This window comes from Chlorocebus sabaeus, chromosome 5 (assembly GCF_047675955.1).
Source record: "Chlorocebus sabaeus isolate Y175 chromosome 5, mChlSab1.0.hap1, whole genome shotgun sequence".
In the NCBI taxonomy this organism is placed as follows: domain Eukaryota; kingdom Metazoa; phylum Chordata; class Mammalia; order Primates; family Cercopithecidae; genus Chlorocebus; species Chlorocebus sabaeus.
Window position 1 is genome coordinate 55,601,286 of NC_132908.1, and position 18,728 is coordinate 55,620,013.

General features: G+C 39.7%; 1 protein-coding gene across 7 annotated transcripts in view; it reads right to left on the reverse strand.

The window, feature by feature from the left end:
- The window catches only part of CNOT1 (CCR4-NOT transcription complex subunit 1), a 108,157-nt gene that overhangs the window by 1,646 nt on the left and 87,783 nt on the right, over positions 1–18,728 (reverse strand). For 4 of the 7 annotated variants that reach the window (XM_038008393.2, XM_038008394.2, XM_007993533.3 and 1 more), the window contains 13 exons: positions 17,125–17,316; positions 16,121–16,263; positions 15,506–15,614; positions 15,239–15,408; positions 14,313–14,565; positions 11,842–12,090; positions 9,900–10,063; positions 9,626–9,743; positions 7,946–8,047; positions 6,180–6,353; positions 3,723–3,872; positions 2,909–3,089; positions 1,115–1,247 (listed from right to left, as the gene is read on the reverse strand). In XM_038008393.2, the coding sequence (XP_037864321.1) occupies positions 1,115–1,247; positions 2,909–3,089; positions 3,723–3,872; positions 6,180–6,353; positions 7,946–8,047; positions 9,626–9,743; positions 9,900–10,063; positions 11,842–12,090; positions 14,313–14,565; positions 15,239–15,408; positions 15,506–15,614; positions 16,121–16,263; positions 17,125–17,316 (2,138 nt within the window). The remainder of the gene's footprint in view (positions 1–1,114; positions 1,248–2,908; positions 3,090–3,722; positions 3,873–6,179; positions 6,354–7,945; positions 8,048–9,625; positions 9,744–9,899; positions 10,064–11,841; positions 12,091–14,312; positions 14,566–15,238; positions 15,409–15,505; positions 15,615–16,120; positions 16,264–17,124; positions 17,317–18,728) is intronic. The other 3 variants (XM_007993536.3, XM_007993537.3, XM_007993535.3) reach the window with 1 other exon arrangement.

Genomic DNA, 18,728 nt, shown 5'->3' on the forward strand with positions numbered 1-18,728 from the left:
GCTAGTGCACGTGTAAATTGGTAAAATTTTTCTGAATGCCAGTATTGGCTTTTATATCCTTTCATGTACCAACTGTACATGAAGCATAACAAAGATTACAAGCCCAAGGAGACTTACTGCAGCTTTATATAAACAAAATGGATCATCATCATCTAAGCATCCAATAAGATATTAAATTTTAGTACACAAATCAAAGGAATACCATATTTAGCATCATAGGTATTATTAGGCAAATGAGCAAGTTTTAAGAGTCTAGCCCAATTTTTAAAGTGTTTGTGTGTGTGTATATATATATATCACAATCTCTCTAATGCTATATATAGTCTAGGCAATCCGGCAACAGATTCCTAACTATTGTTATTTCCTGTTATTGCTACTGCTTTCAACCCAGAGGTAATGAGGAAAAGTCCAGGGTCCTTAACACAGTCTTCCATAGGCATGCATGATTTACGACTGGTTATCACCACCAACTCAGAGAAACTCCTGACCTTTAATCAAAATGTGCCTTGTGGTGTAAACTACTTTTCATTTAAGCCATGATTACGATTTATAATTCTCTACTTGTGATTCATGTTCATCAGAATGAGTATTAGGAGGGCAGCAACCATCCCCATTTTGCTCACAATTGTATCCCACATTTAACACATTATTGGACATGTAAAAGATTTTCACTGAAGGCCAGGTGCACTGGCTCACACCTGTAATGCCAGCATTTTGGGAGGCTGAGGTGGGCGGATCACTTGAGGTCAGAAGTTCAAGACCAGCCTGGCCAACATGGTGAAACCCCGTCTCTACTAAAATACAAAAATTAGCTGGGCATGGTGGCAGATGCCTGGAATCCCAGCTACTTGAGAGGCTAAGACACGAGAAAGGTTGAACCTGGGAGGTGGAGGTTGCAGTGAGCCAAGATCGCACCACTGCATTCCAGACTCAGTGATAGAGCAACACTCCATCTCCCAAAAAAAAAAACACCCAAACCAACCAAACAATAGATTTTCACTGAACACTGAAAGCATAGAGAATTTAAAAAAAAAAAAAAAAAAAAAAAAAAGAATTTAAGATGAAAGGAAGGAAACCCTTTTGAAGCATTTAAAAAAATAAGCTGCTTTCTTACCTTGTGATCTGTTCTTGGATGGCTTCCGTATTGGCCTCTGCAAAAAGGTACAGCATGGTGCAACTGAAGTAGTGTGTGTGGCTATTTGGGTACCGGAGCTGATTTGCAATTGCATTCAAAAAGAGATAGCGACCTAGAAATTAAGAAACCTTGACTTAGGACTTAGTCTGAAAGGCCAACATGGGAAAACAGTTCTAACTGGCTAGGGTTTGGGTTTCTGACAGAGGCTTTCAAATTAATCTTTGGTTTAAAGCAGTGGTTCTCGGGACCCCGAAGAGTTCTCATTTCTGTGAGTTTAATTTCAGTATTTTCCACATTAGAAATTAGGTTTTTTTAAATATTCATTTTTAAAAACAGACCCACTATATGCTAATATAAGTAACATGAACTATTTTCTGGTGACACTCATCACTATGTTTTTCTACATTTTGCAGATCTCTAAGTCTTGCTTAATAAAAGACAACTGGATTTTCATTTCTGCTTCTGTGTTCAACTTGTTACAGTATATTTCATGTAACCTCTGAGAAATTCAACTGTACACATGACAAAATAGACCCAAAAATGTAAATGTTGTTTTATGATGAAAACAGTTTTGGGCCGGGCGGGGTGGCTCACGCCTGTAATCCCAGCACTTTGGGAGGCTGAGCCAAGTGGATCACTTGAGGTGAGGGGCTCAAGAACAGCCTGGTCAAGATGGTGAAACCCCCTCTCTACTAAAAATACAGAAAAATAAGCTGGGCGTGGTGGCATGTGCCTGTACTCCCAGCTCCTCGGGGCTGAGGCGGAAGTTGTGGTGAGCTGATATTTAGCCACTGCCTTCCAGCCTGGGTAAGAGAGCAAGACTCTATTGCTTTTAAAAAAAAAAAAAAACGGTTTTGACACCCTTTTTTTTTTTTTGTCACAGCCCTCCTAAAAAGGTCTTGACACCCTAAGGGTACCCAGCCCACATTTTGAGAACCATTAATCTAAACTACATTGGAGTAAGTATTATCTTAATTTGGTTTGGTTGTCTGCCTCTGCTTGACATTACTCGTGTTTGTGAGTCTATCACAGTGACATGTTTCTCTAAAGGCTTCCGTCCTTTTATTGCCGAGCTCTGGACGTGATGGTATTCAATTTTGTTTTATCTTGAATTTAAGCTGTGTTAAATCCATCCCACATACAGGCATGCAGCATATATGCAACAATAATGTATCTCTCAAGTTAAAGAGTAGTGTCCCCCTAAAATATATGTATGCAAAAACTGGACAGGACTGCACAACTAGTTAGCACCTAACTGGGGTCTCTATTATATAAGATACACATAGAGGACCAAAATAAATGTAGCTCAAGTGGAAAAGCTGCAACCTGCAACAGGAGTTATACTGTGAGCTTTTTGCAGAACAGGAGAGTCCTATTCATTAATCTTCATATATGAACATTTAACAAGATACCTGCCAAACGGGCACCAATAAAAATGCTATTATATAAGGCAGCCTAACAAAACAACGTAACAAGAGCCTATGTTTAAAGGAACTTTAAGTTTATTTTCACACTGAAAAACTTCAGTCACATACACCAAAATTGATAACTGCATGATTCTGGATAATTCTTTCCTTTATGCTTTTTTGTATTTTCTGCACTGAGCAGATAATGTCCAATTAAAGATAAAATAATCAGCCAGACCTGTGAATAAATATACTGACAGAACATGACTTCAACTATTGTGGCTTGAAGCATTTTTACATTTTTGTGATCAGACTGTAGCAAAAAGCACAGAGAACTCTACTCTGAAAACTGGCAGGCTTCACTCACCCTCAGTGTCCAAGTCCACAGCCAAATTCTGGAAGATATCCATGTGTGCTGAGTGAGTGATGGTGCTCATTGAAGGCGTGCTGCCCTTGTTGTGGATGTGTGCAATGGCCTGAGTCCCGACATAGAGCACCAGTGCATTGATGAGCTGGAGGTTGTAGCGATTCCCAGGTTCATTGGATACCTTAACATGAGCAAAAGAGAACTCTTTATGCTTACTCCTGCAGAGGACCAATTCTAGCACCAGTATTTCTAAACCCTTCTTACACCTTCATGGAAAGGCTAAACATTTATGGTGATTCACTTGCTTCAATTTTTGAGATTATTTAACAAATACACAGATGCTCCAAAGGTGGTTGTATCAGTAAGAGAAATGTGATTTCCCTCAGAAAGCCAAAGCTTCTATCACTGTACTCAAGGCACAACTCTAAAGTTTATAAAATCAAAATATGCACTGTGTCAATTAAAGATTTGGAGAGAAAGTTGTAGTTGCATGGCATATACAGATTGTAAATATATAACTTTCAAAATACCCTACAGAGAAATGTAAATCAGCATCCACATATTCAGAAAAACCCTGGAAGTACCAACAGCTAATGACTGTTTGTGGTCTACTCTTATAGGGCTGTCTTGTCCAAAGCTGTAGCAAAATATCACTGATGAAATGAACTAGTAAAATACATAAATCCAGTGAACCTCACCCAACTGATGGAAATGACAATAAAAGACTAACTCCCAAATGGACCACACACAGAACCATACATAGAAAGTGCTTTCTATGGAAGACATAGCTGAGTTTTAAGCCAAACCAATTAACCTGTAGGTTGCTGCGCAGATCAGACAGAAAAGTGACTGGTGATCGAGTTTTAAGATAGGAATCCAAATCCTTTTTGAACTGAGGTGGCATTACTCCGGTGAAATTGGTGAGAATCCGGGGAGCAATGTTAATTTCACTCAACATGTCCACCTGCCACAGATAAAATGCAAGAATCACAAGCAGAGTCATTTTTATTAGTAAATTACATCTATGCTAAAAAGTGATGGGACTGGTTTTCTAAAACTATATACACTATAAACGCCTTGAAGGGCACAGCTGCCACATTTTACTACTTTAATCAGTCTTTCTTTCTTTAGAAGAATCTTGGTACAAAATGATAAGAATTTCTCACTCCATAATGTTTTTCCTTTCCAGAAGCAAGATACCTTTTGGGCAAAGGTCTAATTTGCACAACTGACTGACTTTTCCTGGACTTAGATTTCAAAATAATAATCCAGAATAACATTCCTCACCAAGAGTCTTTGAAAAGAAGCCCCAGCAAGACAAGACATCACACTTACTCCTTTTAAAAAAAAAAAAAAAAAATGAAGCCGGGCGTGGTGGCTTACGCCTGTAATCCCAGCACTTTGGGAGGCTGAGGCGGATGGATCACCTGAGGTTCAGAGTTCGAGACCACCCTGACCAACATGGAGAAACCCCGTCTCTACTAAAAATACAAAATTAGCTGGGTGTGGTGCCTGTAATCCCAGCTGCTTGGGAGGCTGAGGCAGGAGAATCGCTTGAACCCAGGAGGCAGAGGTTGCAGTGAGCCGGAGATCGTGCCATTGCACTCCAGCCTGGGCAACGAGCAAAACTCTGTCTCAAAACAAAAACAAAAAAATGCATGTGACAGAGACTACATTTAAACTATAGCTGGGCTCTTCTAGTGGCGTGCACCTCTAGTCCCAGCTACTCTGGAGGCTGAGGCAGGAGGACAGCTTGAGGACAGGAGCCTGAGGCTGAAGTGCACTATGTTCGCACCTGTGAATAGTCACTGCCCTTCAGTCTGGGCAACACAGCGAGAACCCCCTCTCTTAAACAAACAAACTATAGTAGCCATGTCAGACTGTTGAGATTTTAAGTGGTCCTCTCTCTCCTTTATTCCAATGACTTAAAAAAATACAGTGGGTTCTCCATACCCTTAGGTTCCATATCCAATTAACCTCAAATAGAAAATATGGAGGATGAAGGTAGAGGCAGATGATGGGGTCAATAAAAAATAATGCAACAATAAAGGCCAGGTATGGTGGCTCATGCCTGTAATCCCAGCACTCTGGGAGGTCAGGGCAGGCAGATCATGAGGGCAGGAGTTTGAGACCAGCCTAGACAACTAGTGAAACCCCGTCACTACTAAAAATACAAAAAAAAATTAGCCAGGCATGGTGGTGGGCACCTATAGTACCAGCTGCTTGGGAAGCTGAGGCAGGAAAATCACTGGACCCCAGGAGGCAGAGGTTGCAGTGAGCCGAGATTGCGCCACTGCACTTCAGCCTGGGCAAAAGGGCAAGACTCCATCTCAAAACAAACAAATAAATAATAAAATAATACAATTAAAAACCACAAATTTTAGTAAGTTACTAATATAGTTTAAAATAGTTACTTCCATAATAGCATTACACTACATTAGGTATCATAAGCAATACAGATGTCATTTAAGGGGATACGCAAAGGTTATATGCCACTTTACATAAGAGACTTAAGCTTACTTAAAATTCGGTGTCCCAGTGGGTCGTAGAACCAATCCTCCAAGAATAGCAAGGGACCAAGGAACAACTCGCACAAGCACACAGATACACAAAACTGTGAAATATGGAGACTATGGCAGGGAGTGGTGGCTCATGCCTGTAATCCCAGCACTTTAGGAGGCCAAGGCAGGCAGATCACTTGAGGTCAGGAGCTTGAAACCAACCTGGCTAACAAGGCGAAACCCCATATCTACTAAACACATACAAAAATTAGCCAGGTGTGGTGGCGCGTGCCTGTAATCCCAGCTACTTGGGAGGCTGAGGCGGGAGAATAGCTTGAACCAGCGAAGGGGAGGTTGCAGTGAGCCAAGATTGTACCACTGCACTCCAGCCTGGGTCACAGAGTAAGACTGCCTCAAAAAAAAGAAAAAGATTACAAAGGTCTGTTTGTTCTGCAATTCTTTGCCATGGGGGGCACACCCAGCAAATGACTGCCCCAACACCTAAGCTGGGGTTCTGTAAATAGAGCTAAATTTAATATCAAAATTAATATGAAAACTAGCAATTAGAAAAAGGCTGTGAATCAATATTCACCAGCAACAGCAACAATATCATACCCTGTATCAGGCTTAATAACATGATTATTTCCTTTAAAGGGTACCCTTAACAGTATGCATGTTATATGGGTAGGGAAGTACGGAACAGTCTACTTATCAGAGAAAGGACTGAAATACTAAGACACAAGTTTTCCTTTAACTAGTTAGAACCTTACCTTTAGATTAGGAGTGAATGGGTCGGGGAGCCTCATGTTTCTTGGAAAGGCACTCAGGATCAAATTTCTTAACTGGATACAATTAGGTGGGATCACATCACAGAACCCATAATGGTAATCACAAAGGAACTCTGGGAAATCATGCAAAAGAACCAGCAGCACTCTTAAAGTGCCCTATTTTTAAAAAACAAGAAAAATATTTCCACACTAAGTAAGGAAAATGGAGTAACATTTTCCTATTATAACGTTAAGCCCCCCCCCACACACAAAAAGAATAAAGTATACTTTAGTAACATTTCTTAAAAAGTTTTAGGCTTTAATTAACATTATCACAGACGATTTATCAAATATTTCCATTTACGTATGACGAAAAACTAGGCATCAGTAGTTTACAGGCTGAAATGAATATGCTAGAAGAGGAGGCTGGACGAAAAACAAAGATACAATGATGTAATAAGCATCTATCTTCAGAAGCTTTCAAAAAAAAAAAAAAAAAAAAAAAAACTAACGAAAATCAAAGCAGAGTAAAAGCGTATAATAAATTTTTTAAAGTACCAAAAGGGGGAAAATCAAAGCCCAAGATAGTTATTAGAAAAAATAAATTGATAAACCCTAACCAAGACAGAGAAAACACAAAAATCATTAATGTGAGGACACATTACAGATCCTACAGTCATAAAAAATAGTTTCAGAACATTAAATGATTTTATGCTCATAAATCTGACAATTCAGATAGGTGGAAAATAGAACATCTTAGCATGTTGAGACACGCAAAGATTTCCTACACGTCACAAAAAGCAACTTTTAATAAAAGTTTAAAAATCTGCAATTTTGACTACAATAAATTTTAAAGCTTCCGATCCTCAAAAGACACCTCCCCTTTAAGGGAGTAAAAGGGCAAGCTGTGAGAATGGGAGATGTCTGAATATACAGTAACAAAGGGCTTGCATTTAAAACATATAAAGAATTATTTAATAAATAAAAATACAAACAAGAGCCAAGACTGGAAGAGGAGCACCACAAAAAGGTGATATCCATGGCTGATCTACACATGAAAACCTCATTAAGGAATCATCAAGGAGGCTGGGTGCAGTGGCTCAGGTCTGTAATCCCAGCGCTTCAGGAGGCTGAGGCGGACCGATCACTTAAGGTCAGGAGTTTGAGACGAGCGTAGCCAACATGATGAGACCCCATGTCTACTAAAAATACAAAAAGTTAGCCAGGCGTGGTGGCACATGCCTGTAGTCTCCGCTACTAGGGAGGCTGAGGAACAAGAATCACTTGAACCTGGGAGGCGGAGGTTGCAGTAAGCCGAGATCACGCCACTGCACTCCAGCCTGGGTTTCGGAGTAAGACTGTCTCCCCCCCGCAAAAAAAAAAAAAAAAAAAAAAAAAAAAAAGGAGATAAATCACCAAGGAAATTAAATCCACAATGCGATCTCACAATACAACTGCCAAAATGGCTAAAATGAAAAACAGACAATACCAGGTATGGCAAGATGTGGGGAAAAAGAGTAACTCCTCTGTGCTGTGTAAAAGTGTAAACTGATACAAACACTTTGTAAAACTGTAGTATCTTCTAAAGTTGAACATACAAACACTGTACAATCTGGGTGCTGATTATGCAAGTACACTTGGTTTTTACACTTTTCTGAATGTATGTCTTGCCTTAAAGGCTTAATAAAAAGAAAATAAGGCCTCAGATTCCTGAAGTGTATTTTTAAGATCTCAGTTATTTTAATTTGTAATAAATACAAGTTAATTACCTTGTAGAGGATTTGCATAGGTTTGGTGAGTTCCACATTTCTAAGGAAAGGCGCTAAATATTTGAATAAATCAATCAGTAGCTGTGCATACATAGGCCACCCCTGAAAGAAAGAAATGTATGAGTCATAATTATACTCAGCTGTTTTTCAGCCACTACAAGTTGCCCAAGCAGCTACACTGACTTAACTTCTTAACAGAGGAAGTATCTCTACTAAAGATCAGCATTTAAGGCCAGGCACAATGGCTCACGCCTGTAATCCCAGCATTCTGGGAGGCTGAGTGCCGCTGGATCACCTGAAGTAAGGAGTTTGCGACCAGCCTGGCCAACATGTTGAAACCCCGTTTCTACTGAAATACAAAAAATTAGCCAGGCGTGGTGGTGGTCACCTGTAATCCCAGCTACTCCAGAGGCTAAGGCATGAGAATTACTTCAACCTGGGAGGCAGAGGTTGCAGTGAGCCGAGGTCGCGGCACTGCACTCCAGCCTGGACAACAAGAGCAAAACTCCGTCTCAAAAAAAAAGAAAAGAAAAGAAAAAAGATTGGCATTAAAAAGATTAAAAAGGACCAAGTTATTACAGAGATAGTGGGAAATAATATTTGAAACAAACTGGCTCCAGAGATTTCAAGACATAATGGTCCCTGTGTACCTGCAGCAAAATTTAAAAATTTAGAGAGGAAACTTCTGATAGAACACAAAACAGTCAACTGCAGAAACTGACAACTAGAAATGTGTTTTCTTAATTCCTTATTAAGTCTCGGCCATTTCTTTTCCCTCTTTCAACTCCTCAACTCTTCGCGAATAACCTTGTTGAGTCCACATGAATTCTCTATTTTCAGCCAAAGTCGGCCTGCTCACCCTCCCCCAACTATACCAATTATGTTCAATTAATTCTTCGATAACTGTATTTCATATGTTGTGTTTCTTCCTCCTAGAATACCCTTCTCCACCAAACAAAACCAATTTCATTTAAGAGCTATTTCACCTTCTGTCAAGTTCACTCCATTACATAGCAGTCACATTTCTTCTGATCTGAGGGGCCAAAAAATGGTACTTTCTGCAGTACTCATTTGCCAATTTAATTTCAAGATGGGAGGAAAAGAACTTCTCATGTTAACTGTGTTGTATTACCAATTAGATAAAGAACTTTTAAATAGAACTGGATCATAATCCTTCAAAATAACATAGCCCAGTAGTCCTCAACCTTAGTTTGAGCCTTCCGCATTTAAAGTGAGAGTCTGTAAAATCAACAAGTTCCAGAGCCCTATTACCCAGAGATTTATTCAGATATTTATGAGGGCACACATGGATTTCAACTTTAAAAACAACACCCCTACCACCCCAAAAAACCCCTTAACTGACAAATATGTAAAATAAATCATTCCTGTGTATAAAGAAGCAAAACATTTTAAAAGAAAGGAAAAAACAATTTTAAAAAACCTGAGAGACTGACACAGGGGGCCCACAACCTTGAAGCAGCAACACCTAATCACTGAAGAATGGCTTTCAGGCAGAGGCAGTCAAGTACTTGACTTGAGTGAACACTAAATAGAATTCCCAACTAAGTTTGGAAGAAGTACAATTACTACTAAATGACTAACAGAAATCTATAGGCAATGCTAATAAATAAGCCCAGGTAGTCATAGTCTTCATCTACAGGAGATAAACTGCAGCCACACCTTCTGCTGTGGCGTATGTGCCAGCATTCTTGCAATAAATATCCGATGAGAAATCAGTTCAAGCCAGGCATATACAAAGCCAGGAGCTTTGGTAGGCCTCAAGATGTGGAATGTATTGCTGAAAGAAGAAAAACCTTAGTCAGAAGCACAGTCCAACTTAAATACAGTGAACAGCACATGAATGTAGGCTCAAAATGCTCAAGGGTTCTACTCCCCAAATTTTACTACATTAATCCAGCAAACCTTAACACAAAATTTCAAATGCAATTCTCACCAGAAAGCTGTAAGTGTCTGGAAATTAATGGTTTCCAACACATGCTCAGGTGCATTGAGTTCCAAGAGAAGCATGATAAAAATTCGATGGTAGGGAAGCTGCTGAAATTCACTCTGACGAACATCATGATCCTGAAGGAGAACTCCCACTACTATACCAAGGACCTATGTAAAACACAAATTAGAGCTTGTAAATCATTCAGATAATTCACTCACCACTTTGATGTCATGCTTTTTAAAGTCTGCATTCTTAAACCCAACATTAAAAGAAAGCATATATACAATTTGAATACAAAATTACATGCTGGCAGCCGATGGGGCCATAAATTGGTCTGACTCCGCCTTCAGTGTTTTGTATGTTTCTTTGAGTTTCAACATCCTTGGACCATACCTGAATACTCTCTACAAACGCCCAATGGTTTTTCTTCAGCTCTAGAAATCAGCAAGGCCCCCTTACATTTCACCATGTTAACACAATATAACAATCTAATTTGTCTGGTCTGACATGAAGTTGGCATGTGGCAATGATTTACACTTATCTTGGCATTTAGTAGGCAGGGGCCAGGAAAGCTGTTAGGCTGCAGAGATCTCATTCCACTTGACTTGCCCACTGAACAGTGAGGGGCTTGAAGAACACATCTCTAATTTCCCAAATCCAAAATCAAAGTCCATTTTTACATGTATTTTTGCACTGCTTTAATATTCAGGTTTCCAAGAACTCCACTGTGTAAATAAGCCAATGACTAATGTCACTCACGTACTTGAGTTGCCAATCTATCAGCAGGGGGCACTTCTAGCCACCCACTCACAGTGATTCTGTGTATGGGGCAAATTCATACTGTAGTCACTACCAAGCATTAACATACTGAAATACATTATGATCTCTTTTTGTGTTTCTATTAAGGCACTATATTCTGTTTCTAAGACAGAGCGGATATGTTTACATATCTACAAATTTAATTTCAGGACAGAAAAGAGGCGTTAACAAAATGTTTTGGGGAAGGGTTGGCCTCAATAGGGTTAAGAACCACTGATGTGGCCAGGCATGGTGGCTCATGCCTGTAATCCCAGCACTTTGGGAAGCTGAGGCAGGCAGATCACTTGAGGGACTCAAATAGGGTTAAGAACCACTGATGTGACTCGGCTTGGTGGTTCATGCCTGTAATCCCAGCACTTTGGGAGGCCGAGGCTGGCGGATCACGAGGTCGGGAGATCAAGATCATCCTGGCTAATACGGTGAAACCCCGTCTCTACTAAAAATACAGAAAATTAGCAGGGCGCAGTGGTGGACGCCTGTAATCCCAGCTGCTCAGGAGGCTGAGGCAGGAGAATGGTGTGAACCTGGGAGGAAGAGTTTGCAGTGAGCCGAGATTGCACCACTGCACTGCAACCTGGGTGACAGAATGAGACTCCGTCTCAAAAAACATAAAACAAACAAAACAAAAAATTAGCCGGGCGTGGTGGTGAGTGCCTGTAGTCCCAGCTACTCACGAGGCTGAGGCAGGAGAATGGTGTAGAGAGGAGGTAGATACAAATCTAGGAGGCAGAGTTTGCAGTGAGCCGAGATCGCACCACTGCACTCCAGCCTGGGCGACAGAGTGAGACTCCATCTCAAAAAAAAAGAAAAAAAGAAACCACTGACGTGGCCGGGCATGGTGGTTCATGCCCATAATCCTAGCACTCTGGGAAGCCAAGGCAGGTGGCTCACTCGAGGCCAAGAGTTTGAGACCCGCTTGGGCAACATGGTGAGACCCTGTCTCTACTAAAAATAGAAAAGCTCCAGGCATCGTGGCTCATGCCTGTATTCCCAGCTACTTGGGAGGTACTCCAGCCTGGGTGACAGAGTGAGACTCTCTTAAAAAATAAAAAAATAAAAAAATAAAAAAATAAAAAAAATACCCCACTGATATAGACCAAGACTAAGGCAAGAAAGGATTTCAGACCTTGTTCAGCAGATTAATCTTTGTGACAGTGTTGGTGGCCTCCCCTGAGTGTTTCACGAGCAGTGCAATGAGTCGAACAAAGGCATCCAGGTTGTGATAGCACTTGGCTCGGATCATGGTGGGATTAGCAGCAGGATTGTGCTGCTGCTCAGCCTGAGCACGGTAACTGATTTCAACACACATTTCAGTACACAGACGAAAGAACCTTGTTATGAGATCATCAGTCTTCAGTATTCCTTGCTGGTGCATCTACCACAGGAACAAAAAATAAAGACACAATGAGGTAACACACACAAATAAACTTGATATACCTTTAATTTTCATGCTTAAGAGATATTCTCATTTGTTCCTACTGTCATATTTCTAATTCTTACATTGTAATAAACGTATTATCAGAATTATTTTCCCATTAAGGTGCCATGACACAATTCCTCCAGTTTTAAGTTTAATGTAGAACAGGGAAGATGGAAACTGACAGACAGATTATCATGGCAATTTTGAACAGTAGGTCCCCACTAAATAATGTGGGAAATTAACCATGCAAATAAAACCAACTGTTCGTAACTTTAAGTCATATTAAGACATTGTGGACTCCAAAGAGGAGACTAAATTGCATGTATTTTACTTTCTCACAGAATTTAAGGTAATTTACTTCTCAAGGATTTGAAGATAATTTCCTCAAACTGACTTAATAACAAAGCTTTTAAAACTCCAACAAGCTACCCCCAGAAAAATCAATAATTTGTACAATAGGTAAGTACCAAATGGAAATATACGCAAATCTGATCTAGGTATTTTAATGTAATAAAATGTTATACTAAGTTAAAATAATGTGGGAAACACAAGTTTATTTAAAAGAAAGGAAAAATTAGAAACTATATGACATATGAACTAGAAGTGAAGCACAGCAGGAATGTTATTTGGCTAGTTCCCCTCACTCCTTTAAAACAAACAAACAAAAAAGACAACAGTGAAATACGCATTAAGAGGAAGAACAGGTCAGTACTTACTAAACAGAGAAACCAAGTTCAGAAAAAAAACTTCAAGGTTACCTTGAAATTTCTGAAACAACTTAACTGTCCCTGATAAGCAATAAAGACAACTGAATTGGTTAGACTATGATAATACTGTACCCTACTAGGACAGAATGCCAGCATGGCAAAGGGATTTTGTCTACACTGGTATCTGTAAAACTAAAAGTGACTGAGGAATAAGGACAGAGTACTATGGTCAAGTAGGAGCACAAGAAGGAAAGAATTTTCAGAAGGATACAAAACAGCACAGAAAAGTATAATACACTATCGTTTTCAAGAGACAGATGAAATGAGAGCAAATAAGCCAGCAGGAAGGGCTGAGACAGGTGCCACATCCATACCCATGAAATAGTAATGATCGGAAAGACCAATGGATTCCAAATTTTTCCATTCAAATTACAAATCAGACTATAAACATGCAGTAATAACTTTTCAGTAGGGTATGCTTTGTAATTCCCTGGATTCTTTTAGGGGAGAAGTATACTCAGTATGATTTACTGAGTAACATTCATTTTGAAAAATAAACCTAATTTCAAATAACTTCTAGAACTGAAGTCAGCTCTTCCACATTCAATTGTCATTAATTTGAAAAGAGACCTAATTTGTAATCTTTCTTTAGCAATATACCTAAAAGTTTTGGGTTCAGTCTGAAGAAATATAATGGTCAATCTGCAGAAATAAGCAGACAACTCACCCTGAAAAAGAATTACAACAGTTCTAATAAAGGAAATTCCAAGGTCAATTCAGGAAAAGTACCACTCTTGCCAAGTTATATTATAATTAGGACACATGAACTTATTGTGTGATTCCCTCACAGTCACTGAAAGCAACCAGTGACGATCAAAAACAGAATGCTAAATGGTACTATGGCTCGGTTCTGACATTTTTCCTGTTCATCCTATTTACAAACATTCCTGCCAAATCTGATTTTCAGCTAGGAGCTTTGTTCCTAACACTTTTAAGTCAAAGTCCAATTTGTATCAAATCTAATGAAAATACTGGAAATTATTTTCCAAAGAAACATGTCACTATGTTTAGGTAGATATTTAAATTAGAAAATACAATAAAACATTCTACCATTTAAATAAGCATTGTTTTGTCATTTTTTTTAATGTGGGCTATTGTGAGAATTTCACATATTTATTAGCCCACAGTCCTATCAGTGCTAGTAAAAATATACTTTGTAGTTTCATTATTCATTATCAGACCCATTGTACTTTGTAGCTGTGACAACTGAAATGGAATATAGAATCAACGGTGAGAGGGAATGTTGCCTTTATTGCTTAGTGATCAACCATGAGAAAACAGGCTGTAATTTAACCATACAATGATGACTGGGTTTGCATGAGTATGGAGGTAACTGTCTGACCACAGGTACGTAATACTGAGCTTTAATATTGGAGGCATCACACCCTACTTATGTTGAATAAAAAGCACCTTTCTTTCCAAAAGCTCTACCTGTCCAACAAACGCAGAGAAAGCTTTGGTACTGTCGCGGCCAGCTGCTGCTGAATGGTAGAGATTCACCCATTCCCTCAGAAGATACTCTGCCTTCTCCCTCAGGCCTGGAGGGTCATCATACTCTGAGGCTTGAGAGATCCCAGAATGCATCATAAAGTTTGGGCCTCCGTGAGCACGATCAATCATTGCTTCATAGTTGGATCGCACTACTTCCATCAGCTGGGGCAATCTAGTACAATAAATCCAGGGTGAAAATCAGTCTACCCATAGCTGTGATTTTACAGACATACAGATGTATAGTTTACTTATTTAACAGCAACCACAAGAGTGGTGGTTTACCACTTTGCTTTACCACTTCCACGCTGAAACAAAACTATCCTTAGTCTCTCATCCGCTTGCTCATGAGCACATAACATGCAAATGACTGCCCTCAGTTAAGCTACTTCTTGCCCAAAAAACGTGTTCATTTAAATGAAGCTGATGTTCAGAGTCAACAAATATTCACTGCTTGCCTAGTATGTACCATGCTTTCTTTACGTTACTTCTCTTGATTTCCAATAGTTCTTTGAGAAATTATTCCTGTTTTCTATAAAGAATAGTTTTAAGGAGGGTGAGTCAATTTGCCTAAAATCAGAAATCTTTTAAGTGGCATGACCAGGGTTTAAACACAGGACTCTGACACTAAGTCTGGTACCGTATGTACTGCTCTGTGCCAAGAAGACTTGGCAGTCAATTAAGCGTTCATACTTCAAGTGACAATATTAGCCCTTACCAAAGCTATCCACCCATATGTGGTTGGTAAAACAGTTGTAACAAGTAATGTTAGTAAGTCTGCACATTCATTGCTAAAGATATTAGGAGACTACTACATGCACAGGGATCTCAAAGTGTTTAATCCTCACCCTTCTGGAGCATTGCCTCTGGAATGAGCGTTAATCCTCATGAGGGTTTCAATGGTGTGGAACAGATCTGCCTCAGTAACATGAGCAACACTCCTTTCATCCACCAGCAGGATTTTTACCAATTGCATAGCGAATGCCACAGCCATGTAGTTTAAGCCATTCTCCATTGACTGGCAACACAGAAAACACAACGTAAGAGGGAAAACACTTAAGAGCAAACATACTTCCCTGAGTCCTTTTGTCCTTGCAAGTAAATTCCTTCCATACCTGCGCTAGGTGAAGATCATACTGCTGCATATTAACCAAATGATTGCGAATTAGCAGCTCCACAGCCTCCACATTATATTTATATTCATCCCGACATTCAATTAGGCACCTAGAAAAAATTCAGTATCTTTACTCATATAGGCTTAACCAAACTGTATAAAGTGCCCATTGTACTCAATGGAAATGTGCTCCAAATTAAGAATGCCTTGAGATTCAACTGTGAATCAGTGTCCAAATTGAAAAACAGCCAGTAATGAAATAGAACAGATAGCCCAGGCTTTGCTTTCAAAACCTAGGATACAGAGGATTCCATTTAAGACATTAAAATACTTATACATGAATACCACTTCTGAGAAATCACTGAAACCTTTTAAAACAATGACCTACAATTTATTGCCCAAAATAAGGTACTGGTTTTCTATATCCAACATGGGGAGAAGGTAGAGACCAGATGGAAAACAACTACTTAACAATTCTCACCTCTCAGAAGTAGGAAGTCCAAGTGTCCCACCTACCTACTAGAAAAAAGGGAAACCCCTGGACATAAACAGTACTATCTATGTCAAAAGGCAGTCGCAATCCAATACTCACTACTTTTCGAAGATGGCTACTGACCTTGTGATCTGTTTGTTGCACCATGGAGACCCATATGCCCGGCCATCCTGCAGAGCTTTTAGTACCAAGAGGTGGCATTCCCTGTAGCGCAGCAGCAGGTCAGCATCAGCACCACTGGTGGCATCTAGTAAGCCTTCTACAGCCTATGGGAGAAAGAAAGTGTTCAGACCCATGGAAAATATGGTGCTTGGCCCAACTATCATAGCCAGAAACCAAATCTCAATGCCAAGTACCAAATACCTTCCAAAGCCTCCCTGTCCTTTCCACTCTCCAAACATCCCCTTCAGTTACCTATCACACACACTCTAAATTCTATCTGGTTTAAGTTCATTCTGTGCTCTTCATTGTCATAAAAGGCTCTGCTGTGTTAAAATCCAGGGCTCCCTACTGACCCTGATCCAAATTCTTGGATCAACTTGTCCCTCAAAATCTAAAGGGCAGCTGGGCTCAGTGGCTCCTGCCTATAATGCCAATGCTTTGGGAGGCTCAGGAGGGAAGGCCACTTGAGCCCAGGAGATTGAGAACAACCTGGGCAATAAAGCAAGACCTGTCTCTACAAAAAAAATTAAAAATTAGCTTGGCTTGGCAGTGCGCACCTGTAATCCCAGCTACTCGAGAGGGTAAAGTGGGAGGCTCACTTGAGTCCATGATCACGTCACTGCACTCAAGCCTGGGTGACAGAGACAGACCCTGTCTCTTACACACACACACACACACACACACACACACACACACACACACACACACACACACAATTGAAGGGCTTTTAAAGTTTCTTCAAATCACATCTCAGGAATATCTTTAAGAAAAAAATAAAGATTTCCAATTTTACCATTCAAAACTTCTATGACTACATTCTACATTGGAAAACAAAAATCACCTACTTATAGAACTTGATTTATATTATGAAATCTTAAGCTTAACTGTATAAATATGACGGTGGCACAGGTCAATAAATGTTTACACACCTAGCATTTTCTAAAAGTAATAGCTTAAGAACCAACCTTTTGGAGCAATCCAAGAGCAGCTATGGCATCCCGAGAGTTTCGAGATAAAACTACAACCTCCAAGAGACTTCGAAGAGCCTGAGCTTGAGGGTTCATGGCCAAAGTTGGTGGGATGGCATGTAGATGCTGTTCCAGTTCTGTAATACACTTATCATAAATCTGAGCTACATCATCTGTTGCCCAAGCTTGCTGTTTTAGAGAAGGAAACAACCAACAAGAGACAAAAGAATGTTAAGGTTTTTTTATTGACACATGTATCAAATAGAGGTCTATTAGTATGTTTACTCCCTTTTTCTTCTTTTTACATTCAAACATGGAGGGTCTCTTCTTTTCCTTCTTCCTGAGCTATTCAGAATTAATACTATCAAGTGGGGTGGTACAAGGTGGCACAAAGGAAGAGGTGTTTCATTTGAGAGAGGAAAACCTGGCAGACAGCAGCATAATCAAGTGATAAAAGAGAGCATTAGTAATAACGGGACAGACTGAGGGCAGCATCACTTGCACCATCTACTAAGCCCTCTACATCCTAAGAAAGTGTTTCAAACCATGAAAAGTAGAGTACTCAGTCCAACTGTCAAAGCCTGATAGGACAGAATAAGAATACAGCATTACTTCTGAGCTATTTCTATTTTTTAAAATGCATTATCTGAATCTAGCCATGAGAATACACTGGACAAATAAATCAAGCCATTTAGAAAATAGCCTATAATCTTCAGAAGTGTTATGGTCATGAAAGATGAGGAAAAACTGAGTTACCTATACCAGCTAGAACTGAGGGAGACTTTAAAAATATGACAACTGAAGAAATGTATGATTCTAAAACAGGTCTTTTACTATACATTATTGGGATACTTGGTGAAACTTGAATGAGGTCTATGAATTACATGGAGTAAGGTATTAGTATTCATTTCTGACCTTAATGGTTGTGCCGTGGTCACACAGGAAAAAGGTTTTATAAGAAATACAAACCAAAGGATTCAGGAGTGATAGGGCTATCAGGTCAGCAACTTACTCTCAACTGGTTCAGCAGGAAAATGTTTTTCCCTATATTTCCAAGTTTTCTGTAAACACCTTTGAAAATTTTAGAAAATTCTTTTATTTAAAAAATGGGAAGTCTGGGCATAAATGGCTCAGGCCTGTAATCTTAGCACTTTAGGAGGCCAAGATGGGCGATCACTTGAGGTCAGGAATTTGAGTCTAGCCTGTGTAACATGGCAAAACCCCATCTTTATAAAAAATACAAAAATTAGCTGAGCAAGGTGGTGCACGTCTGTAGTCTTAGCTCCTCAAGAAGCTGAGGTGGGAGGATCGCTTGAGCCTGGGAGGTGGAGGTTGCAATGAGCTGAGATCGCGCCACTGCACTCCAGCCTGGGTGACAGAGAAAGACCCTGTCTCAAAAAAATAAGTAACAAAATTTAAAAATAAAAACCCAAAAGTTATTATGTTACCATGCAAATTCCTCTAATTAGGCCAAACATTAAAGATAAATCACCCACACCCACGTCAATTTTTTCTTTAATCCCCTGTATGTCATACTTAATTGGACACAAAGAATACCTACAACTCAAAAACTATAGGTTCCCCTGTAAATTATTCTCCCA